This window comes from Theropithecus gelada, chromosome 12 (genome assembly GCF_003255815.1).
Source record: "Theropithecus gelada isolate Dixy chromosome 12, Tgel_1.0, whole genome shotgun sequence".
NCBI classification, from domain to species: Eukaryota; Metazoa; Chordata; class Mammalia; order Primates; family Cercopithecidae; genus Theropithecus; species Theropithecus gelada.
In genome coordinates this window covers 117,807,609-117,833,670 of record NC_037680.1, presented here as the reverse complement: position 1 = coordinate 117,833,670, position 26,062 = coordinate 117,807,609, and the positions used below count along the sequence as shown (strand labels likewise).

The window sequence follows — 26,062 nt, the reverse complement described above, 5'->3', positions numbered from 1 at the left end:
TCATTTGCATTTGATCTGTTATTTTGTGAACTTGCCTACTTCTTTAGAAGTCTGACACAATTTTAAAAACTATGCCTTTCCTCTTCAATAGTTTCTCTTTTACCAATTACGTGTGCTAGGGTTTTCCTGATATATCCATTTTTCTTGAGCTATTAATACAATTTGAAAGTTGAGGGTTCTTGTGGCTTTCTAGTTCTACTTTTCACTACTCACCCTCAACCCCCTACCTGTTTTCTTTTAAATCCACTTTATGGAGGCACAATTCGTTAATACTAAAATACACCCATTTAAACTGTACAGTTTTCACAAAAGTAGATACTCAGATAACCAAACTCCACTCAAGATAAAAGATTATTTGTGTAACCCTAGAGTTCCTTCGTGTACCTGTGAAGTCTGCCCTCTCCAGTCCCCACTGCAGGCGAACGCCAATCTACTTTCTGTCACTACGTATCAGCTTTGCTTATTCTACAACTTTTAAATGGCATCATACAGCATGGCCTGTTTTGTGTCTGGCTGCTTTGCTCGACACAGCTCTGAGACTGACGCATGCTGTCGCATCTATGAGTAGTTCGTTTCTTTGCAGTGCTCGGCAACATTCCATTGTATGGCTACACCACAATTTGTTTTTTTTTTTTTTTTTTTTTTTTTTTTGAGACGGAGTCTCGCTCTGTCGCCCAGGCTGGAGTGCAGTGGCCGGATCTCAGCTCACTGCAAGCTCCGCCTCCCGGGTTCCTGCTATTCTCCTGCCTCAGCCTCCCGAGTAGCTGGGACCACAGGCGCCGCCACCTCGCCCGGCTAATTTTTTGTGTTTTTTTTAGTAGAGACGGGGTTTCGCCGTGTTAGCCAGGATGGTCTCGATCTCCTGACCTTGTGATCCGCCCGTCTCGGCCTCCCAAAGTGCTGGGATTACAGGCTTGAGCCACCGCGCCCGGCCCACAATTTGTTAACCCACTCTCTAGATACCTCTGCTCTCCCCAGTTTGGGGCTATTTTGAGAAAAGCGGCTATGAACATTCACATACAAGTCTTTATGGACGTGTTTTCATTTCTTATGCGTAAACACTTACAAGCGGTATTGCTGGGTCTTAACTGTTAAAGAAGTACCAAACTGGCTTCCATACGGGTTGTGGCATTTTTACACGCTAATACGAGTTCCAGTTGTTTCACATCCTTGCTGACACCTGGAGTGCCTGCGTTTTAGTGGATGTGTGGTGGCATGTAGTGGTTTCAATGCATAGTTCCCTGATGACCAAAGATGTGGACATGTTTACGTGGGTTTACCGGCTATTTGTTTATCTTCCTTAGTGGAATGTCTATTCAGATCTTTGGCCCCCTCTTTGTAAGTGGGTCATTTGTCTCACTGATCTGTAAAAGATTTTTATATATTCTGGACACATATCCTTTGTCAGATATGGTACTATGAATACTTTGAGTTCCTCACATTTTATTTTCCTATTGATGTCTTTTGAAGAAGGCCAACTTTTAATAATGCACAAATATTTTTACAGTTTTTATTCTCCATGTCCTAAGAAATCTGCTTACTACAAAGTCAAAAAATTTTTTGCCCATTTTCTTGTAGAATTTTTATAGCTTTACATTTAAATCAACTATCATTTCAGGTTAATTTTGACACACAGTGTGAAGCAGGAGTTGAAGTTCATTTTTTCACACATAATCATCTAGTTGTTACAGACTGCAAAAAGACTAACCTTGCCCCCACTGAATCAACTTGGCTTTTTTCTCAAAAAACAAAACAAAACAAAAAAATTGAACTTATCATATTGATTGATCTACTTCTTGGCTGTTGCTCTGCTCAATAGATCTGTGTATCTACCCTTACCACACTGTCTTGATTACACCACACTGTCTTGATTACTGCTGTTAAGTCTTGAAATCAGAGACTGTAATCCTCCAACTTTGCTCTTTTTCTAAACTGTTTTTGTCTGTTCTAGGCCCTCTACATTTACATTTATACTTTAGAATCAGCTTGTTAATTTTTATTTCTGAAAATTGGGGCTGGACACTGTGGTTCACACCAGTAGTAATCCTTGCACTCTGGGAGGCTGAGACAGGTGGATCATTTTAGGCTAGTAGTTCAAGACCAGCCTGGCCAACATGACAAAATGCCATTTCTACTAAAAATACAACAATTAGATGGGCGTGGTGGCGCGTGCCTGTAACTCCAGCTACTTGGGGAGGCTGAGGAATGGAAATCACTTGAACCTGGGAGGTGGAGGTTGCCAAAATCATACCATTGCACTCTAGCCTGGATAACAGAGCAACACTGTCTCAGAAAAAATATGGGACAATTTGGGGGAGAAAGGGAATAACAGTTCCAATCCACAAATGGGGCAGATCTTACACAACTTATTTAGGTTTTCTCTCAGCAGTGTTTTGTAGTTTTCAGTGTATAGGTCTTGCACATTTTGTTAAATTTATCCCTAAACAGTATTTTTTGTAACTGTTAAGTGGTACTGTCTTAAAATTATTAATACTCTTGTTTGTGATTTTTTTTTTTGAGACGGAGTCTCACTCTGTCATGCAGGCTGGAGTGCAATGGCATGACCTCGGCTCACTGAAACCTCTCCCTCCCGGGTTCAAGCGATTCTCCTGCCTCAGCCTCCAGAGTAGCTGAAATTACAGGCACCCACCATCATGCCCGGCTAATTTCAGTACCTTACAAAAGTACTAAAGAGACGAAGTTTTACCATGTTGGCGGGGCTGGTCTTAAACTCCTGACCTCAGGTGATCCACCAGCCTTGGACTCCCAAAGTGCTGGGATTACAGGTATGAGCCACCACACCCAGCCTACTATCTTATCTTTAGTGGGTCCTGGATTTTTACAATTCATTTTTCAGCTAACATCATCTTCCTCTTTGATAATTACAGTGAATGACACTGACTTTGGATGTTACACCATGTATTCCTGAGATAAACTCCATTTGTTTAGTTCGTTCTAATTTGAAAATGAGAATTTGTTCCAATGGGATTGACATATTAGGGAACAATAGCAGCGTAATACAAATCTCCTATTTGCTTATATACGATCTCATTGGTGAAAAACTAGGTGAACACAGAAAACTGTGTTTAATTCTGCATCCAACAGAATCAAACCACTTGGAGATATTCCCAACAGACACCCCTAAATATCTATCAGCTATCTTTCTTTACCGCCTGTTATGAGCCACACCCAATTTACACCTAGTGTTATGACTTTCCAACTTTAGAAAATCCTCCTTCCACAGCTACACAAAAGCGCACAAGTTGCAACCCTCCTGATGTCCACTTGCACAAACCAAACCTCAGGGCTTATATGGCGTAGTGATGATTTTTCAGCCATTTACATGTGGACTGGTATAACTCTTGTGTTCCTATCTTTTCTCCCATTGTGTCACTGATGAAGGTTCTGAGTATTGTGTACCTATCTTCTCCATAAGCTCTGATAAGCTCTGTGGTGTTTATTCATCATGTTGGATGGTATGGTATGGGGATTACTTTAGAAACACACAGGTTGCATCATAGCAGAACTAAGTGCATTGTCTTTTTATTTAGATATATTGCTGGACTTGGTGTAAGATTTAATTAAGATGTCCATGTCTAGTTCACGTATACGTCAAAAGCAAAGTAGAGGTTCTTCTTCAAAGACTTTCCTCCTCATCTAATTAGGAATAAATAGTAACTTCTCTCAGAAGCAAAAATTTTTTTCAAAGACATGTGCTAACATTCTTAAATAATCTGCTAGCCGTGATGAGGAAATCAACGTACTTTATGTTCTCAGCGCCCACAATTTAGCCTGAATTTGCCCTGGCATGCTTATGGTGGTCCAAGCAAGCATTAGGGCATAGCCTGCTGCTCTTCCTTATTTGAAGGTGATTTTACCTGTCTCAACATTCCTCCTTCCTTTGTTCTCCTCTCTGCCTTTGCCTCTTTTAAAAAGTTCTAAGTTGCTAGTCAATCAGGACAAATAAGGAAGGTGAGGTCCCATTCCAGCCAATGGAAACAGCAGTAAGGTAGATGCATCAGGTTATAAATGATCCTCTTTGTTCGGTGTACTCTTGTGACAAAACTGATGGCGAGTGCACCCAGTCTGTACAAAGTAAAAATGGCCTTGCTGAGGAAACTGAATTTATGTTCAAGTGCTATTTCTTTACGGCACCGAGGAACAAGCATTTTTTTTTTTTTTTTTTAAGACGGAGTCTTGCTCTGTCGCCCAGGCTGGAGTGCAGTGGCACCAGCTCGGCTCACTGCAAGCTCCGCCTCCCGCGTTCACGCCATTCTCCTGCCTCAGCCTCCCGAGTAGCTGGGACTACAGGCGCCCGCCACCATGCCCGGCTAATTTTTTGTATTTTTAGTAGAGACGAGGTTTCACCATGTTAGCCAGGATGGTCTCGATCTCCTGACCTTGTGATCCGCCCGCCTCGGCCTCCCAAAGTGCTGGGATTACAGGCATGAGCCACTGCGCCCAGCCGAAACAAGCATTTCTAACATGTATTAGTCTGTAGTTTTCTTGTCATTTATAACAGGATAATGCTGGCTTAATAAAATAGGCTGGTAGGTGTTTCCTACTCATCTATTTTGTGAAAAAGTTTGTATAAGATTTATATTAATCCTAGCACTTTGGGAGGCCGAGGCAGGCAGATCACGAAGGCAGGAGATTGAGACCATCCTGGCTAACACGGTGAAACCCCATCTGTACTAAAAATACAAAAACAAAATTAGCTGGGCGTGGTGGCGGGCGCCCGTAATCCCAGCTACTCGGGAGGCTGAGGTGGGAGAACGGTGTGAATTCGGGAGGTGGAGCTTGCAGTGAGCCGCGATCGTGCCACTGCACTCCAGCCTGGGCGGCAGAACGAGACTCCATCTAAAAAAAAAAAAAAAAAAAGATTTATATTACTTCTACTGCCTGCCACATACACCTTTTCTCAATTTTTAATTTCAGTTTTCTTTTTTTTGGTGAGATGGAGTTGCACTCTTGCTGACCAGATTGTAGTGCAATGGTCAATCTTGGCTCACCACAACCTCCACCTCCCAGGTTCCAGCGATTCTCCTGCCTCAGCCTCCCAAGTAGCTAGGATTACAGGCCTGCGCCACCACGCCTGGCTAATTTTGTATTTTTACTAGAGATGGGGTTTCTCCATGTTGGTCAGGCTGGTCTCAAACTTCCCACCTCAGGTGATCCGCCTAGCCTCCCAAAGTGCTGGGATTACAGGCTTGATCCATCGTGTTTTGAGATGGAGTTTCGCTCTTGTTGCCCAGCCTGCAGTGCAATGATGGAATCTCAACTCATTGCAACTTCCACCTCCCAGGTTCAAGCGATTCTCCTGCCTCAGCCTCCCGAGTAGCTGAGATTACAGGCATGTGCCAACACGTCCAGCTAATTTAGTGTTTTTTTTAGTAAAGGTGGGATTTCTCCATGTTCGTCAGGCTGGTCTCCAACTCCAAACTTCAGGTGATCTGCCCATCTCAGCCTCCCAAGGTACTGGGATTACAGGTGTGAGCCACCGCATCCAGACAATTTCTACTTAGTTTTTGAGATGGAGTCTTGCTCTGTCCCTAGGATAAAGTGTTGTGGTGCGATCTCAGCTCACTGCAACCTCTGCCTCCCGGGTTCAAGTGATTCTCCTGCCTCAGCCTCCCAAGTAGCTGGGTCACAGGCATGCACCACCATGCCCAGATTTTTCCATTTTTAGCAGAGCTGGGGTTTCACCGTGTTGGCCAGGTTGGTCTCGAACTCCTGACCTCAAGTGATCCTCCCCGCTTTGGCCTCCCAGAGTGCTGGGATTACAGGCGTGAGCCATCACGCCCGGCCAGTTACATTATTCCTAATGACAATTCAGTGGTCACTCCTCTTACCTTCAATCCCCTGGATGTGATGAATTTCTTTGTTCTGGCTACATTTTTTTTTTTCTTTCCTCGAGACAGGGTCTTACTCTGTCACCCAGGCTGGAGTGCAGTGGCACGATCACAGTTCACCACAGGCTTGACGTCTCAGGCCGAGGTGATCCTCCTACCTGAGCCTCTCAGGTAGCTGTGATTACAGGCACCCCCCCGCAAGCCCGGCTAATTTCCCTGTCTTTTGTAAAGACAGGGTTTCACCATGTTGCTCTTGAACTGCTCTTGAACTCCAGGGCTGCAGTGATCCACCCACCTTGGCCTCCCAGAGTGCTGGGATTACAGGCGTGAGCCACCACAACAGGCCTGTTCCGGCTACTTTTAAACACCTCTGTTTATCTATGGTCTATTTGCTTATTATGTGCTTTGGTGTGCTTTTCTCTATTACATCTTCTGCTTGTTGTTTCATCAGTAGTTTCTGGTAGCTTGTTATGATGCATCCTGGTATAGTTTTCTTTATATTTATTTTGCCTGCTATTTGTCAAGCTTCCTGGATCTGTGCATTTATAACTTTGCTGAAATTGGACAATTCCCAGGCATTATTTTTTCATGATTTTTGTTTTCCTGTCTTCTCTGTGAATATAATCCATATATTAGACTGTTTACAGGGTACCAAAGGACATTGAGGACACATTCAATTTCTTTTTTCTAGCTTTTCCCTTACTGTGCTTCTACTGTCCTTTCACTTCTGCAGTGTATAATATGCTGTCAGGCCTATGATGAAAATTTCTTATTTCGGTTGTATTTTAATCTTTCGAAGTTCCACTTGGTTCTCTGTTGTATCTTTCATTTATCTTATTATATTTATGTTTTCCTTTAAGTAATAGAGTTCTTCTTTGCCATTCTACTGTCTCTGTCATTTCTGGATCTGTTTCTATTGCCTGATTTTTCTCCTGATTATGTTCAGGTTTTGCTTCTTTGATGCCACACAATTTTCTACTAGATATTGTGAATGTTACACTGTAAATGCCTGGATTTTTTTTTTTTTGAGACAGGGTTTCATTCTGTCACCCAGGCTGGAGGCTTGAGTGCAGTGGCATGATCTCAGCTTACGGCAGCCTCAACCTCCTGGGCTCAGGTGAGAGGAATTACAGGTACATGCCACCATGCCTGGCTAGTTTTCATATTTTCTGTAGAGACAGGGTTTCACCATGTTGCCCAGCCTGGTCTTCAACTCCTGAGCTTAATCCTCTGCCTGCCTTGACCTCCCAAAGTGCTAAGATTACAGGTGTGAGCCACCATGCCTGGCCTGGAGGATATTTCTGAAATGGGTCACTTACATAGCCATTGGCAGGCCTTGGTTCCTTACTTGGTGGGCTTCCCTGTAAGCTGCTTGAGTGTTCTCTAGACGTGGCAGCTGGCTTCCTCCAGAGTGAGTAATTTGGTAAAAGGCAAGGTGGGGGCCACAATGTCTTTCATGACCTAGTCTTAGAAAACCACGCACTTTCATTTCCACAATGTCCCGCTGGCTACACAGGTAAAACCCTACTCAATGCAGGAAGGGTTAAGAAAAAGTTGTGAATACCAGGAGACAGGAATCACTGGAGGCCACTCTGGAGCTGAGCTGACACAACGAGTAAACTCTCACTACATGTAAATAAGGCAGGGACAGAAAAATAATTTTGCTTCTCAGGAAAATTTTCGAATGAATATACATATACTTGTTCAAATTCCCATGTTATTTGACTCTGCCTCTTACTTTATAGATCATGTTATTGTACTCCAGAGATTGGAAGGGGGAGATACTTATTTAGTAAGTTGGAGACTATAAATTAATTTCTTACCGACCACCATCAGTGTGAACTCAAAACCTTTTTTCACTGATTTTCGGTGAACTTGATTGGGGAGATTTGCAAATCCAACATAGCCAGGAGTTTCTGGATTTATAAACTGAGTTGGCTGTTGCTAAACAAGATTAAAAACAAACAAACACACACCTTAGTAGTTGCTTTTAAGATATAATCAGACGTGAAACACAGGTTATCAGTAGTTTTCACAAATTGTTTTAAAAGTATAAACAAACACTTCCAGAAAGTCACACTTCTATCAGAAAACCAGCAGTATTCAATCAGGAGCATTAAAAAAAGAAAAACTAATCTAGTGTAACTCCTTAGTTATATGCTGACTGAAAATTAACACTGTGTTAATCAGTATTGTTTAGGAATTTAACAATACATAGAAGACACATGCTTAATACATCTTAACGCAATTTCAAATTTTGACTTGAGAGACTATGGAGTTCCAGGAAAATCAGTTAAGCTTACAAAGTACTGCTACAGCTGACAGTACTTTGAATGAATGGTTTCATTCAACAAACTTGGCTAAAGAATAGCTTCCCCCAGGTATTAGGTTTGTGATGCATTTCTGAAAAGTATCCACGAAAAAGGCATCTCTCTTGCTGTGATTCTAGCTCTATAGAATAGTTTCACCGAGGGTGAAGCAGGCAAATTAGAGGTGGGAATGTTGAGTATCTAGCGTCAAAGACCAAGAAAGAACAGACAGAATGAGAAGATCATAGCTGACTACACTGAGGCATCAATATTTCTTGGTAGAATATCTGATGAGAGAGAGGACAGAGATGTGAGAAGACAAGAATAGCAGAAGTAAAACCAGAATCTAGACAGTGGCACACTGAAAATGAGAAGAAATTTTAAAAATCAATTAATTAATTGAAAAAGGCAAGATATAAAATAGTTATTTCCTTTAGGACTACATTTTGCAAATGTATAGTCAAATGCACACACGGGTGAAAAAGAATATATGTAGCATATTAACAGTGGTTATTTCTGAGTGGTGAAAAAACGACTTTATTTATTTATTTATTTTTTTTGCTTATCCGTGTTCCACGCTAACACTGGTATAAAATGCAAAAACTGGTATGATGATTTTGCATTGGATAGTAATGAACACCCATAGGACTCAAAGATAAAAAACCAGAGAAATAATAATCTTGCAACGTTAACCACAAGTTCTGCTTTTCTCAGCATGTTCTTTAGAACTAATTTCTCTCTGAACTAACTTGCAAGGGCTGATTTAAACCAATTTATCAAGTCTAAGAGCCCCATCAATTTCATCATAATAAATTATTAGAATTCTAAATTATGTGGTCTGCTGGGAATGTACTAAGGGGGCTAAAAGGACTGTTACTGATGTGTGTGGAAAAAAAAAAAGTAGAAGCCTGAAAAAAAAAAGAAAGCTCCAAGCTTTCAAGATGACAACCAGGCCGAGCGCGGTGGCTCACGCCTATAATCCCAACACTTTGGGAGGCCAGGGCAGGTGGATCACGAGGTCAAGAGATCAAGACCATCCTGGTCAACATAGTGAAACCCCATATCTACTAAAATACAAAAAATTAGCCAGCGTGGTGGCAAGTGTCTGCAGTCCCAGCTACTCCAGAGGCTGGAGGCTGAGCCAGGGGAATCACTTGAACGTAAGAGGTTGAAGTTGCAGTGAGTTGACATCATGCCACTGCACTCCAGCCTGGTGACAGAGCAAGACTCCCGTCTTAAAAAATAATAATAATGAGGCCGGGCGCGGTGGCTCAAGCCTGTAATCCCAGCACTTTGGGAGGCCGAGATGGGCAGATCACGAGGTCAGGAGATCGAGACCATCCTGGCTAACACGGTGAAACCCTGTCTGTACTAAAAAAAAAAACACAAAAAACTAGCCAGGCGAGGTGGCGGGCGCCTGTAGTCCCAGCTACTCGCGAGGCTGAGGCAGGAGAATGGTGTAAACCCGGGAGGAGAAGCTTGCAGTGAGCCGAGATCGCGCCACTGCACTCCAGCCTGGGTGACAGAGCAAGACTCTGTCTCAAAAAAAAAAAAAAAAAAAAAAAAGAAATTATAATAATTAAAAAAAGACAACTAAATTAAAACTCTTTGTCTTAATGAATCAAACACATCAGTTGTATTAAAAATAATGAATCGTATAAATCCAACAGTCTGAAAACATAAAGCAATTTCTCCTTATGCTGTAGATACATGAAGCATGATCTTACCTTAGACATCTTTTGTGAAGCTTCGTCTGTTAAAAAGAAAAACACACAGACACACATAAACGCACATACATAGTATGCATGTATACACACATATATTTAACAGAATGAACTGACCTGTAAAAACACTTACACATAGGCAATGTAAAAAGAAAATACAATTTCAGAACCTTCCAAATTTATTTTGCCAAAGGGAAAAGTTAGGCGCTGACAGCGGGCTCGTGTGATATTACTACTTTCATTCTTTCTGACTTTTGTGTTTAGATCTACACATTAACCAGACTCCCTATTCTTTATTCAAACCTAGACTAAACGACTGGGAGATAAGAGATCCTTATGACTGTTACTTCTTTACAAAAGGAAGTTAAACAAATCCCTTCAAGTGTAATCAATAGTAGCCAATCAAATTTGTAACTTTAAATGAGCCTTAGTACAGAAAATGTTGTAATTCTGTTTGGCACCTTCATTTTGCCTATATAAACAATCCTCATTTTACCCCACCCTGGGAGCACTAATCACCATTCTTTGGTGTAGCTCTGCTTATACTTTGTACTTAAATGAATTCTTTTAACTGAATCAGGAGCCTTTTGATTATTTTAGGTGACAGCATCTCAATTACTTCAATTATTTCCCTAGGAATAAGACAAGCATCTATCATTACAAGGGTTAAATTCGATTTAAAAAAATAGGCTAGGTGTGGCGCTCCCGCCTGTAATTCCAGCACTTTGGGAGGCCAAGGTAGGCAGACCACTTGAGGTCAGGAGTTCGAGATCAGCCTGGCCAACATGGTGAAACCCCATCTCTACTAAACATATTGATTCAGCCAGGCGCGGCGGCATGTGCTTGTGATCCCAGCTACTCAGGAGGCTGAGACAGGAGAATCACTTGAACCTGGGAGGCAGAGGTTGCAGTGAGCTGAGATCATGCCACTGCACTCCAACCTGGGCGACAGAGCGAGACTCCATATAAAAAAAAAAAAAAAAAAAAAAAAAAAATTAGATGGTGGCTGGGTGCAGTGGCTCATGCCTGTAATCCCAGCACTCTGGGTAGCAGAGGCAGGATTGCTTGAAGCCAGAAATTCAACACCAGTCTGGGCAACATGGCAAAACCCTACCTCTACAAAAAAATTAAAAAATTAAAAAGAATTTTAAGTTGATAAAAACAACTGTATCTATACATGTACACATATATTCCATATTTTCAATAATATTCCAATTTTTTTCAGTACTGATTATATGTTAGACACTAGGGACACAAATGGGATACACACGGATATACACTTCCCTCACCTCTGGAATTATGTCATTTCCCCTCTCTCTTTGAAACCTTTCAAGGAGTAAGGGACGCCATTACATACAGACTGTAACATGAACATGTTTGCCACCCATCTGAGTTTCCTAGAGTTACCTGAGAACTAGATTTTGACACTGGGGTACAGGGAGCAATGTGAACTACATTTATGAGGAAAGGAAATAGGACTGAAGGCATCTGAGTGTTTGAGAAATGTGACAGTAGTTTTAAAGATACGTGGAATTTTTTTTTTCTTTTTGAGACGGAGTCTCGCACAGTCTCCCGGGCTGGAGGACAGTGGGTGATCTCAGCTCACTGCAACCTCCGTCTCCTGGGTTCATGCCATTCCCCTGCCTCAGCCTTCCGAGTAGCTGGGACTACAGGCACCCACCACCACGTCTGGCTAATTTTTTTTTTTTTTTGTATTTTTAGTAGAGATGGGGTTTCACCGTGTTAGCCAGGATGGTCTCGATCTCCTGACCTCGTGATCTGCCTGCCTCGGCCTCCCATAGTGCTGGGATTGCAGGTGTGAGCCACCGCGCCCGGCCAGAGATAGCGGAATTTTTATACAAATGTTAGAAACCCTGAAGCTTTGGAAAGCATGGAGTCTGTCGGCTCACTTTCAAAACACCAAAGAAAGAGGACTGCTGTCAAATTTTATTCCCTCTGGAGCTCAGAAACTTATTAAAAAGCTTCTCTCACTTTGCCTCTCGATTCCCCTCCCCCAAATCTTAACTTCCTGAATACTGTGTACTGTTTCCCCTTTGACTGGAAACGTTCCCAACTACCTTGGAAGAAATGAGATCCCTGCATCCCCAGTGTTATTTGGCTTGGTTAACCGAAGGATGGTAGCAGAAAGATTCAGGAGCCTTTAACCTCAGCAAAACCTAAGAATTGAGGGCAAGTGTGAGTGTGGAGTAGAACTTCCTAAAGGGAAACAGAACGGTCAGATGGAATATAGACAGTTTTGGCAGAAGGAGTTGGCATCTTGTTTTCAAATAATATACAGTTAAGTATCTGATTATGAAAGTTAAAAAAAATTAATCGTTAAAATAACAAATTAACAGAAAAATATGGAGGAAATAGCAACTTCATCAAACCAGCAAAAATACGGAGAAGGAACAAGAAGAAACAAAAACAGAAGTAATCCTAAATCAGCACAATGGGGACAAAATTCAAGAACATCAGTCATCAGTACAAATGTGAAATAACCAAATTATCTGCTTAAAGGAGGAGACAGATTGGCCTAAAGAAACAAAAAAATAGTCCAGCTATAAGGTATATGCTTAAAACAAAGGAACAGAGAAAGGCTGAAAATAAAGGGACAAGGTAAAAAATAGTAGGCTAGTACAAACATGGAGGAGCCACAACACTATTATCAGCCAAGGTGGGAATCAGAGTAAAAATAACTAAGCAGAACAACAGGGGTAACAAGTTATAATGATAAAAACAACAATTTATAGGGAAGATACAATATTTATAAGCCTATATGTTCAAATAATCACTGTAGATAAACACATAAAGCAAGGACTAGGAAAAATACAAAGTTAACTTAAGAAAAACACAATTCAAGTGAGAAACTTTAATAGTTCTCCGAGAACTGGACAGATTCAGTAAACACAGTATGTGCAAGGACAGAGAAGAATTGAGTACTACAACAAATAAATCTGATTTAGCAGATACAGAGAAACTTGAATCAATACCTTAAAAGATGTTTAAAGTCATGTATCTACCATTAAAAAAAAAAGCCTAACCAAAATTTGAAAAACCTTTTTACAGTCAATGTTCTCAAATAATGATCTGCTTAAATTGGGGGGAAAAAGATGAAAAGTAACTCCCAGTAATTTGTAACATTACTGGATATCCCTGGGATCAAGGAGAGTAACAAAAGCAAAGCCACAAGCAATCTCTAGAAAGCAATGGAAGGAAGATAAAAGCAAAACTTACAAGATAAAACAGGAAATCAATAAAGAGAAAAAATGAATTATGAGCCGGGAAAAAAGAAAAGTAAACAAATCCAAAAGTTGGTTTTCTTTTTGTTTTTTGGAGACGGAGTTTCATTCTTGTCGCCCAGGCTGGAGTGCACTGGCGCGATCTCAGCTCACTACAACCTCTGCCTCCCGGATTCACGCAATTCTCCTGCCTCAGCCTCTGGAACAGCTGGGATTATAGGTGTCCGCCACCACACTCAACTAATTTTTGTGTTTTTAGTAGAGATGGGATTTTACCATGTTGGCCAGGTGAAACCTCCTGACCTTAGGTGATCCACCCATCCTGGTTTCCCAAAGTGCTGGGATTACAGGCGGGAGCCATCATGCCCGGCCTCAAAAGCTGGTTTTCTAAAACAAATTCCTCACAAGCCCAATTAAGGAAAAAATAGCAAATATAGAAAAGAGCTAAAATAATGACAGAGGAGTCCACATGTAGCAAAATGGCCACAAATCTGAAAATGTAAAAAAAAGGGCACCGTAAATTACCAACACAGAACCAAAAACTGGAAAATCTGCAGGAAACGAGTATCACTGAGCAGCTGATTAAAGACATACCAGTGAAAAGGACCAAGACTTGACATTAGAGTTGAACTCCATCTAACCTTGGACAAGACCAAAGTCATTTAACTATTCCAAGCCTCTACTGAAAAAAGGGAAAACCGTTTGTTCTATGAAGACAGCACAGTTTCAGTAACCAACCCAGACGGAGACATAAGAAAGGAACAAAGGAATGAATGAACACCATAGGTCAATCTCACAAATAAAAATGCTAAAATCCTGAATAAAATATTTGCTAGCAATTAGATTCCAGGAATGTATCAAAAGCATCTATCAATATTAATCCAACAACACAATACTGGGAAAAAAAAAATCATGCATTAATAGATGCTGATGAGACATATAAAATTCAGCAACCAAACGTAATGAAAACACTAAGAAAACTGCTGGCAAAGTGTTGTGGCTCACGCCTGTAATACCAGCACTTTGGGAAGCTGAGGCAGGAGAAGCGCTCGAGCTCAGGAGTTCAAGACCAGCCTGGGCAATGTGGTGAAACAGTGTCTCTACAAAAAATACAAAAAAATTAGCTGGGTGTGGTGGCGGGCACCTGTAGTCCCAACTAAGTGGGAGACTGAGGTGGGAGGATCCCTTGAGCCCAGGAGGTGAAGGCTGTAGTGAGCCGAGATGGTGCTCCTGCATTCCAGTCTGGGTGACAGAGTGAGACTGTCTCAAAAAAAGAAAAAAAGGAAAACTGCTTAAATCTAATCAGAATATTTCTGAAAACCAATGGCAAATGCTATTCTCTAAACAATAGAAAATTAAATCTATTTAAATGACAACCGATAATTAGGCAGGAATGCCTTTCCATAATTATTTTAAAACACTTACATGAAAACTTTTACATGAAGACCTATACAAAAAGCGAACAAAACCCTCATGTACTGTCCATTATCCAGCTTCAACAATTAGCAACTCAAGGTCAATAATGTTTCATCTATTTCCACAATCATCACTGCCACTGCCTGGACGATGATGAAGCAAATACGAGACACATCATTTCATTTATATTCCACTATGCGTATCTAAAAATAAGGGCTCCTAAAAACGACAAACCATCACCCATAGCTAGTTCCTTAATGCAATCAAATATCCAATCAGTATTCCCATTCCCCATTCTCTCATTTTTTTTCATGTGAATCAAGATCCAGGTAAGATGTAGACACTGCAATTTCACCATGATTATTTACTACTACCTTGGTGACTTTACTGAATATAATGAAACAAGAAAATGAAAACAAAACACTTTTTTGCTGATTGGACTGAATACACAGAAAATACAAATACTCGGCTGGGCGCGGTAACTCATGCCTGTAATCCCAGTACTATGGGAGGCTGAGGGGGGCAGATCACGAGGTCAAGAGATTGAGACCATCCTGGCCAACATGGTGAAACCCCATCTCTACTAAAAACACAAAAATTAGCCAGGTGTGGTGGCGCAGGCCTGTAGTCCCAGCTACTCGGGAGGCTGAGGCAGAATCGCCTGAACCCGGGAGGCGGAGCTTGCAGTGAGCTGAGATCACACCACTGCACCAGCCTGGTGAGAGCAAGACTCCGTCTAAAAAAAAAAAAAAAAAAAAAAAAGAAAATACAAATATTCTGGTTAAAAAAATTCTAGAATAAGATAATTTAGTAAGGTAGTTGAATATAAGACCTCAAGTAAGTCAAGTACCAGCAATGAATATCAAGGAATAGAAAAGGGGGCACATCATTTACAACAGAGTTTTAAAAAATCCAAACAAGTAGGGACCAAACTAGAAAACAGGTCCTACATAAATCAAATCATTTTTATTTTCCCCAAATCAGCATATTATTTAGTCCATTTCTAACTGGAATCCCTAATGGTGTGGCTTTTTTCTTAAACGACTGGATAAAATGAGCTTCAAGTTCACATGGAAGGATTAAATGCCAATTCTGAGGATAGAAAAGATCAGGCACTTGCCTTACTACCTATTACATGCATCTGATTTCAAACCCACACAGTGCAACATAAAAATACCATAGAGCACCTCTCCCACACCTCCACAGAACCCCTTCAGCCTCACTGAACCCTGTGCACACATATGGGAAAATGGAGAAACCATTTGTCTTAAACTGACATTTCAACTTTGCTTTGACTTCACCAAGTTCCTCCTATCTATTTTTTTCAGAAACGTAACTTGGATCCACAATGTTTTCTCTCATAATTTATTAACTAATGTGAAATGGAAGGTGAAAGACGAATAATGAACCTTTGAAGAACATGGTTTTCAGTGAGAAAGCCTTGATCCAGCAACACAAACTGCCAACCACTGTGATTAACTTAAACACTGGGTGCAAATTGGATCAAAAATGTAGTCAAACGAAAAATTTTATTTCTTCAGATCGTGTTTATTCCACATGCCAGAAGTTGTTTAAAGTTCTTTAATCTTGACCCACAGCTTATTTCTTCCACAGAAGACGCGCATCCCAATACATACAAAAAACCACTTTTCCCAAAACAAAAGATACAAGATGAAGAACATCCTGCCATGTAGAACTCGGAAGGTCCATGATCTCTTATTCAAAGCATCTGGATTCTTTGGGTTTGGGGAAGGTCCACGTTCAGCATAATCACATAACACTCCTAACAGGGACTGGGACAGGGATAAGTGGCATGTATGACCACTAACAGAATAGACTATACAAATGCCTCACCTCAATTCTGCTGCCAAATGAGTTTCGGTGTTCCCTTTCCTCCACGCGCGCGCGCGCGCGCACACACACACACACAAAACAAAACAACAGCAACAAAAACCCACAACTTTTTCTTTTACAGCAGTTTCTGTATGCTGGTATTGGGAATAAAAAGGGGCCCTGAGTTACATTTACGAATGATAGAGGGAAACCCTGGCCCCTTTCCCTAGGTCACACTGGTAGTTTAAAAGTCAGTCAGAATGTAAATCTAGTCTAATTAAAACGCTCTTGTTCTTTATTCTGGGCTGCGGCACTGGTGAGAGAGATCAAGGTGGAAGTCGGGGAAAAAAATCAGGACAACCTTTATAGCTAATGAGATCAATGCCAAGATGAGACATAACAGTACACATCGTGAGTTAGGATGCTGGGTGGTGCAAAGAATCCACTAATGGGAACTATCAAAAAATCAGTGAAAACAATGAAGCTCAAATCAGAAGTATCAAGAATCAGCTTTCATGACCCCTACACCATCATATTTTTCTTTATGACGGCAAAACTATTTTGAAACACTAAATATATCGCCAAGCACTGCGATTTAAGTCATTCGAAAAGTACTTGAGAATCTACTAGGCGATAGACACCAACCGAGGCAATGGGTATGGGTGACAATATTAACATGTGCCCTGCCCCTCACGGTACCAACAGTCCGGTGGACAAACAACATCTGGAACATGAGGCAAACACCTAAGCCTGTCTGGAGGAAATCTAATTTGGGCGGAATCCCACAAGCAGGGACTAGGTAAGGAGAAGGCAGTTAAGGTGGGAGGTAACCAGATTTAAGAGTTTTTGGGCCATAGCCAGAGGTGTGGAAGTTTGAACTACAAGAAGTTCAGTACAGTTGGGTCATGCGTTTGCGTGGACAGAGGGTCTGGGGGTACCGACAAGAATTAGACCGAAAACGTAAAAAACCAACCAGGTGTTGTCTGGGCCCGAAGGCCAGGTCACAGTTGGGACTTCACTGAGATTATGGAGACCACAGGTTTGCTTCTCCTCCCCGGACAAACTCGGCGGCCTCCAACCCCATCCCCTACCCCCTGCTGCCTGTCCGTGCCTCGCTGGTGCAGCCCTTCGTCGCCTCTCCTCGCCGAAGGTACCCGCAGGCAGGGCCTAGTGGCTCTCTCCCCGCTTATCCGCCGCATCCAGTCGATGGGCTTGGCGGTTTGGGAGCTGGCCAGTCCTCCACGCCTCCGGGAGGAAATCGCACCGTTAGAAAGACAAGATGGCCACACAAGCGCTAAGTGTTCCTCCGGCCTAAACCTGTATCCTCCCTCCAAGCACCAAACCTCCCGACCTCGGCTGCACCCGACGCCCCGAGGCCCAGAACCGACGACCGCGCGGTGGAATTCCCTTAGGGTCGCCAGGGGGTCACCGGAATCCCCACTCCCGCGCCCGGCCCTGCCCGTGTCGGAGCCACTGTCACCGGCACTAGGACCGCCCGGGACAGGGAAGCCCACGATAGGGGCCGAAGAGCCCCGGCCCGGCCGCCCCTCCCCCACCCCGCCCCGCCGGCACCCCAGGGCGGGCCGACCACCCCCGGAGGATATGGGACGAGCGGGGCGTCCTCCGCACCTCCTCGGGAGGGCCGGCCCGCAACTTGTGCCCCCGCCACGGCGGCGTACACTGGCGAGACACTCACCCGCCAAACAGCCCGAGAATAGGCACCGACCGACCGCGCCGCGGACCCGCCCAGAGCCCGCGGCCGGCTCACACCCCGTCCCGCCCAGCGCGCAGGCGGATTGCGTCACCGCGTCACCCCGCCCCTTTGCCAACTCCTTCCTGGCTCAGCGCGGCCCGGCCTTCTTCCCCTCCCCCATGCGGCCGGCTTCCGAGTGCGCAAGCCCAGACTCGTTCGCGTTGTCCGCCTCTGCGCAAGCGCCGTGCTCCTCCCACGGCGGTTGGCCATATAGAGGCTGGGGGTGGGGGGGAGGTCAAGCGTAGCCTCTTCTCCTTTACCAAGATGGCGGCTTGTCCCTGTTTCGCCACAGTTCCTACCTTATGAGCTCGGTTTTCTTATGCTAATAAGAGTGGAACAGGTAATGAGAATCTTCGCCTTGCGGTGGGTAACTGGAGTCGGGGGAAGGCCGTTTGTTAGAAGGAGACAGGTGCCCACTGAGGAGGAGAGAGGCGGCCGGGGGAGGGCAGGTGGTGGCGGGAGTGCGGAGCGATCACGGGGAGGGGGAGCTTTCGCCTCTGCTCCTGTCCTCCAGGAAGATGGCGGCAGCACCGAGCTGGGGCGCCGAGGACGACTGGGCGGGGGACGGCGAGCGGCCACGCGAAACTGGTCTAGCCCACCACCGCCGCCGTCTCGATGATCGCGGGGCCTCTCCGGGATTGGCTGCGCGCACGTCACGTGGGGCCGACGGGCCCTGCGCACACCATCGAGTCGGGCGTCCCTCCCCGGGGACGTGGCCTTCCTGTGCCCGGGCTGGGGCCCGCCGCCCCGCGGGGGAGGGCGGAGCTGGCGCGGCCCCTAGCTTTCTCCTCCTGGTGTGGGGCCCGAGGTGAGACCTGGGGAGTGCCCCGCAAGCCCACGAGCAGCGACGTGGCTCGGGGACGGGAGGGTGCCGTGCCTGGCTGCGGCCTGAGCGGGATGGGCGCGGGCGGCTCCGGCCCGCGGGTTGTGCCCCGGCCCGGGGTGTCCTTCCCTCCCTCCCGCGTGGCCTGGAGGCACTGCCACTGTCCGAGACTCACGTCAAGGCTCGGCACAAATACCCCTCGTTCAGGAAGCCTTCCTAGGTTTCCCCCGGTTAGAGGAAGCACTTCCTGAGTTCCTAATGGCTGCCCCGCATGGTGTTGGGAACCTGAGCCTTTCTGACACCGTGGCATGTTGCTAGGGTATTTTTGTGCGTAGCTCCTTTGAAAAGGGATTAGGTGCTCAGGGCTAGCTGCTACATATCCTCTCCATTCGACTTAGAAAATGAGAGGGTCAGACTTGACATGGTGTTTGGACGGCATGTAAAATCGAAAGAAGTCGACTTGGACTTTGCTTATTAAACAGTGCTTGTGGTCAAATGTAACGTCTGAAGGAAGGTGGATGAGTCGTAATCTTCAGGAACATGACGATTTGCCCCTCAGTTTTGCGTTTTATGTTCTCAGATTCATAGCTACCCTATACCCTAAGCTCTCAAGCAATGACTTCACATTTATTTGGTGTCTGCTTAAGGATAATCAGTCACTTTCTTAGCAGGTAACTTCCTTAAAACCCTATTAAGATAGGTTAAGTCACAATTAGGATTTTGTTTAAGGCTCCTAGTAGCGGCACATTGCATAATAAGCTTAATGTTCATTTAGGGAAGCAAATCTGGGATGCTGAAACACTGGATGAAACGTAGTGCTTAGGTTTACATTTTGATTTTTGGACAGCTAAAAGTATCCCTAGGCTAAATTCATTAAGTACACATGATATTAGGATACTTGGCAACAGTATTTAAAAATAGTTGAAAAAGTATTTGGGTAAGAATTATTTCCGTCGTTTGAATTGCCGAATCTCTGGGTCTGAAACATCAACCTATCAAGAGTTTTAGACTTGGAGAAAATGGAGCTGGAGCCTATACTGCCTCAAGTCTCAGGGACAGCATTTGAAACCCCGTTAAATAATTCATCATGAGGATTAAACTTTCCTGTTACTACCATTAGTTTTGCTTGATACCAAGCACTGTTTAAGGGACTTAGCTCATCTTATCATGAGTCAAATTAACGTCATTGGGGTAAAAGTGCATTGAGTGTAAGGAGAGTACCTCTAAGACGTAGTTGACCTATGTCCCGTCCCTCAGCGCCACTTGGCTTAATCCAATCCCTGTCACAGTGTCCTCTGCAGTGGGCAAAGCTAACTTCTCAGTGGCCTGGTGGGAGAATTTCTTCTTGAGTAATTAAGTATTTTTCCAGGTTTTGTTGTTTTGGCCTTCCAGTTGTCTAACTTCAGCCTCATGGCCTCACTTCTTCATTTCAATTCAAAAAAATATTTGCTGGAAATTGCTGTGTAAGGTTAAGGGTTCTGCAGATACAGAGGTTAAGAGGATATAGACTTTTCGGCTGGGCACAGTGGCTCACGCTTGTAATCCCAGCACTTTGGGAGGTCAAGGCGGGTGGACACTTGAGGTCAGGAGTTTGAGACCAGCCTGATGAACATGGTGAAACCCCGTCTCTACTAAGAATACAAAAATTAGCTGGGCATGGTGGCGCGCGCCTGTAATCCCAGCTACTCAAGAGGCTGAGGCACGAGAACCTCTTGAACCCAGGAGGCGGAGGTTGCAGTGAGCCGAGATTGTACCACTGCACTCTAGCCTGGACGACAGAGTGAGACTGCGTCTCAAAAAACCAACAAAAAAGGGTATAGATTTTTCTTTTCCTCAAGCAGCTTGTGGTCTAGTGTGAGAAACTCATTTGTAGAAGAGTAATTACGTTACAGTGTCATAAGTTCAATGATAGAAACCTATATAAGGTGTGGACATAAGAAACAGGCTATGATTACCTGTTGGAAAGTCTTCCTGTAGAATGTGGTCCTTGAACTGGTAAAAGACGAGTAAGAGTTTTTCCAGGTGGCGTTGAGTGTACAGGAAGGCTAGGAAGGAGGAGGCTGGCATTTATAGTTGGTGGCATACGTGGGCAACAGGTTGAGAATTTGGTATACTCTTGCCATTGCAAATGGTAGAGGGCTTGGCTCAGACTGTGTACTGAAGGACTTGATGCCCTTCAGTGAGTTTTATCTGAGATATTCTGACCTGAACAGAATTTGAGATGATTGCACTGGGTCCACTGGGATCACTTACGATCCTTCATGGGTCTTATGGATTCTCCATTAGTGCATGCCAACTGAAACTTACAGAAAGGGCCTAAGCAGAGAACATGCTTTTTAGAGTACAAAGTGGTAGTTTTATTTGGTATGGCCCGTTCATTGTGCATACATCCCATAGGCAAATGGTGATACGAAGCTTTTCCCTCTTCTGGTAAGCAGTAACCAAGTTCTGGAAGAAGCATACCATACAGCCTTCCCCGTTGCCAAGTTATGATGACACAAAGTCCAAAATGCATGTAAAGGTTTTTCACCAAGTAGAAAAGCAGAGAACCCCAACCAGTATAATGTGTCAGAATGCTTTTCCCTTTAAATTGTAAAAGCACCACAGCGTTCAACATTTGGAAACCAAGAAAATAATGAAAAGAACCTTTTTTCATGTGTATATGTTAAAAATCAGTTACATGTTATTTTTTGGTATTTCTAAAGTCAGAGACATTTTAGAAGTGAAATCCCTAGTAGGCTATTGTTTTACCAAGCACACTGAAGTTCCTCGAATACCGTTGAAGATGAGCCAGACACTTGTTCTGACACGTGTCTGGACATCATGTGGTTGTGTTAATCATCTTGTTGATACTTGCTGTTAATTTGGTAACAATGAATTGACTACATACTCTCCCTTACTACTTTTTATTAGCATTCATATTAATCTTATTTCAAATCAAGGTTACGTCTTCATGTAATTTATAGAGTCAGATAATCCTAGAAAGGCTTGTAAGGAAGAAGTGCCAACGTCCTTCCCCTAATCGTGTTTCCTCCCCTGCAGAGTATCTACATTAGCCTTAGTAGATTTCCTTGATCTTTGCCTCCAACTCTGAAGAGTGTATTTGCTTGACATCTATATTTGTGTCCCCCCACCCCTGTTTCATGTGATGTCTCTTCGCTTGACACTAAGAATAGGTAGGAAGTTCCTAGCTTTCTTTCACCCTCTGCCTTCTCAGTGCAAACAGATCCATGGCTGCCCAAAGTGATATATGCTTGATTTGGTTAGTTCAGTATTGATTGTTTATATTATGACTACATATTGCCATTTACAGCTGGACGAAGTGGTATAATAGGATTGTTTTCCCTTTTCTGGATAACTGTGTTTTCCTGGGTTATTACAAGTGTTATTTGTTTTTGTTTGCTTGCTGCTCTCAGTTTTCTGTATTTTATCACTACAATTCAACCCCAAATTCTGAACCAATTGTCTAAATCTTTAAAGAAATTGTCTGATTTCTTTTGATGAAAATTAGTATTCCTATCATTTTATCTTGAGTAAATCTCTTCCAGCGCCTCCAATCTGCTGCAGGCTTGTCTGTGCCTGGAATCTTCTTGTAAAACTCATCACTCCCTCTTGTGTTGGAGCCTTACTTTTCTGGAACCTATGTTATTCTCTTTATTTTACTGTCTCACTTGCCTTCACTAGTTGCCTGAGAGGTGCATGGCAGATGAAGTTTTGAGAATGTGTATGTACGAAAGTGCTTCATTCTGCTCTTATCCTGAGTAGGAGTTTGGACATCATTTTGCTCCGCTGTCTTTAAGCTTCCAGTGTTATTGAAGTCTTAAGCTGTTCTGATTCTTTTTTCTTTCTATTGATACATAACATTTTTAGAGCCTTTGTGAGTGACTACGTTTTCCTCCATGAAACCTGAAGGCTTTTCTTTCTTTTTTTTCCTTCTTTCTTTCTGTTTCTTTTCTTTTGTTTTTTTGAGACACAGCGTCTTGCTCTATTGCCCAGGCTGGAGTGCAGTGGCACTGTCATAGCTCACTGCGACTGCGATCTCTGGGGCTTGAGTGATGCTCCTGCCTCAGCCTCCCAAGTACCTGGGACTACAGGCATGCACCACCACACCCGGATAATTTAAAAAACTTTTTGTAGACATGAGCTCTCCATGTTGCCCAGGCTGGTCTTGAACTCCTGGCCTCGAGTGATTCTCCTGCCTCAGACTCCCAAAGTGCTGGGAGTGAAGGCTTTGCATCTGGTCTCAGAGTCTTTTCTTTCTGCGAAATTCAGAACTCCCAGAACAATGATGTCCCGTGCAGACTGTTTTCATCCAACGTCTTGCCTACTCTTTGGTCCTGTTTCTTTGCAACTCTTGTTCTTCAATGCTGGGCATTTTTGTTGATTTATTGCTTTAATTTCTTCCTATTTGCTCTCTCTTTCTAGACTTCTACTCTTGGACCTTCTGGATTGGCACTCATAATTTTCTTAAGTTTTTTCTTTTTTTTCCCCCATCTAAGATTTTTGTTTTTGTTTTTATCTTATAAATCGTAAATTGACAATTTATACTTGTACGTATTTATGGGGTACAAAGCGATGTTATGATTTACGAGTACTGTAAATAATAAAATCAAGTTAACATAATTCATCACTTCAAATACTTTAAGTTTTTTGTTGTGAAAGCCATTTGAAATTTACTCTTTTGAAATCGACATTATTATTTACTATATTCACCATGCTGTACAATATATCTCAAAAAAGAAAACCACATTCCTCCTGTCTAACTGATGTTTTGTACCCTTTGGTTTTTCATTTTCTTTCTGGAAGTTATTCTCAAGTTTATCTTCCAGCCCTTCTACTGAGGTTTTTCTCATTTTTAAGAGCTTTTTCTTGTTTCCTTTATTCCTATTTTATAACCTATTTTTTGTTTCGTGAATGTGGTATCTTCTCTTAACTGTTTGAAGATATTAATGAAGTTGGTTTTTTTTTTGTTTCCTAGTTTCATTTTCCTTAAGCCACTCTTGAGGCTGCTTTGGTTTGTTTTGGGGTTTTTGGCTTTTGTCAGAGCCTTTTCTCGGCTATGCAGTGGTGTTCTTGTGCCTGCTCGTGAGTCAGAGGGCCTCTGAGCCTGTGTCTATGGCTTGCTGACTGTGGCTTTCACTGCAGAGGCACCTGGCCGGGCCATTTCCTTACAGCTTCTTTGTGTTTCTTCAGATTCCCCAGAAAAATATCTGGTAGCCGTTTGCCTGGCTACGTGGCCCTGAGGAGAGAGGCCTAGGAGCGCAGCAGTACGCATAGAAGAGCTTACTTCCGTCTTTGCAGAATTGTTTCCCTCCTCTGTAACTGGTGTCTCTAGTCCAAAGATTCTACTTCTCTTTGTAGACAGAAAAACGATACCGTTTTGCCGTGATAGGAGAGGGACTATGCAGGTTGGGTCTGTGTGGCTGTGCAGAGTTGTGGGGTGCATCTTAGGGTTCTGCCTTTTAAACCTATCAGCCACCTCTGTTTTTGATTCAGGTCTCCTGGCTTCCAGTCATATTGCTAGTTGGCCTTCCCCATTGCCGATACGGGATTCAGCCCTCGTAGGTCTATTTCCAGTTTCTAGCCTCCAGTATTTTAATGTTCTTATCTCTAGTCCTATTCTTCGTTGTTGTGATTTGTATCTTAAAAAAAAAAATCCTTTACTCTCATTTTAGTGGTGCTTCAGGAGGTAGTGTAAATGTATTGATCTGACAGCTGCCCATGCTAGAGACACTGTTCTAGGAAGTGGGCTGCAATAAGGAAGAAGCGGGTGTGTTCTCCTGTGCTTTCGTGGAGGTCACGTTTTGGTGGGGGTGTCAGGCAGTCAGCACACCAGCAGATATGCAGTATGTCCAATGTGGACAAGAAGGAAGGAGGAAAATGGAGTATTGAGGGGAGGGGAGTTGGGGACACAGCGGCAGTTTGGCGTAGTGGGGAGACCTTGCTGATTGAGCGACAGTCGATTCAAACTTGCGGTGAGCAAACAAGCTGTGGGCAGCGATCTGGGGAAGAACTTTCTAAGAGGAGCGGACAGGAGGTGAAAAGCACAGGGGCAGGACTGTGTTGAGCACGTTGGAGGAACGTGGAACGCCAGTTACTAGGCCAGTGTGGGGCAGGGCTGGAGGGTGTAGGAGATGGGCAGGTCAGGGGAGGAGGCGGGGCTCCTCGCAGTTGCATCTTGATGCCTTTGGAGAGTTGGAGCAGAGTGACCCAGTACTGGTGGTGGATCATGGTGAAGTGACCACGGGCCACACCATTCATGACATTTCTCACTTTTCCCATCCCCTGTGGGAGGCAACTATTGTTGTCATCACAGGTCGAGGCAGACCCTGAGGCAAAGACTAGAGTTAGTGGTTTGGCTCTAGTTTGTGCCTTCAACTACTTCACTGCTTCCCTATCCTGGCCTTGTCAGTTAGCCTCAGTCTACCATCTACCCAGGTCTGCGTACCCCCAAAACAGTATACACTTTGACGCTTTTCTGCAAGCACAATTACTTTTTGGGGGAGCCCTTCTCTTAAAGCAGGGTAGGTTAATGTTTGTGAATGAAATGGAATTTGGCAGGCTGAGGTGTCTCAGGTCATCAGCTTGTGTTGTCTACTGTGTGACTAATTGAGGCAAAAGATGTCCTTTTTAATAGTATTTTCTCATCACTTTTGCCTGAGTGCCCTTTAGGAATGTTATTTTTGGCATACAACTTGAGCGTCACTTAAATTTGTAATTCTTTCTGTTCATTCCTACTGCTGTGCTGCCCAGAAGTGGATTTTGCTTTGTCTTACGAGCATTGCTGAAACACTGGTAGAAAGGTGGATGGATTGGTTGTGATTAGTTTGATCTTCACAGTAGAGAAATTCAAATGGTCAGTAAGCTCAACAAGGTTTTTGTCTCACTGATGATCAGAGTTGCCATTAAAATCGTATTTCACCAACGTCAGGCTGGAAAACAAAATAAACGTCATCATTTTAGTTGTCCTCAAAGGAGAAGAGGACAGGTGTTCTGTGATCAGGTGTTGTGAGTGTAACTAAAGTCTTTGAGAGGTGGGCAGTTTTACCTTGGCGATATCTATTAATGCATTCCCTGTAATCATGTAATTCCATTTCCAGTTCAGTTTAT

The 26,062-nt window shown here is 43.5% G+C and overlaps 2 protein-coding genes across 4 annotated transcripts in view; one reads left to right on the top strand and one right to left on the bottom strand.

Annotated features, from left to right (window-relative positions):
• The window catches only part of SEPT2 (septin 2), a 39,934-nt gene extending 21,769 nt beyond the window's left edge, over positions 1 to 18,165 (bottom strand). Inside the window, exons 1-4 of one of the 3 annotated variants that reach the window (XM_025405346.1) lie at positions 18,073 to 18,096; positions 17,488 to 17,621; positions 9,889 to 9,914; positions 7,676 to 7,796 (exon numbers count right to left, since the gene is read on the bottom strand). In XM_025405346.1, the coding sequence (XP_025261131.1) occupies positions 7,676 to 7,796; positions 9,889 to 9,914; positions 17,488 to 17,575 (235 nt within the window). In that variant the 5' untranslated portion in view covers positions 17,576 to 17,621; positions 18,073 to 18,096. Of the gene's footprint in view, positions 1 to 7,675; positions 7,797 to 9,888; positions 9,915 to 17,487; positions 17,622 to 18,072 lie in introns of all 3 variants that reach the window. The other 2 variants (XM_025405347.1, XM_025405348.1) reach the window with 2 other exon arrangements.
• A 32-nt stretch (positions 18,166 to 18,197) lies between these two features.
• Positions 18,198 to 26,062, top strand: part of HDLBP (high density lipoprotein binding protein) — a 91,215-nt gene continuing 83,350 nt past the window's right edge. Inside the window, exon 1 of the mRNA XM_025405344.1 lies at positions 18,198 to 18,469. The gene's annotated coding sequence lies outside the window, so the exon portion shown is untranslated. The remainder of the gene's footprint in view (positions 18,470 to 26,062) is intronic.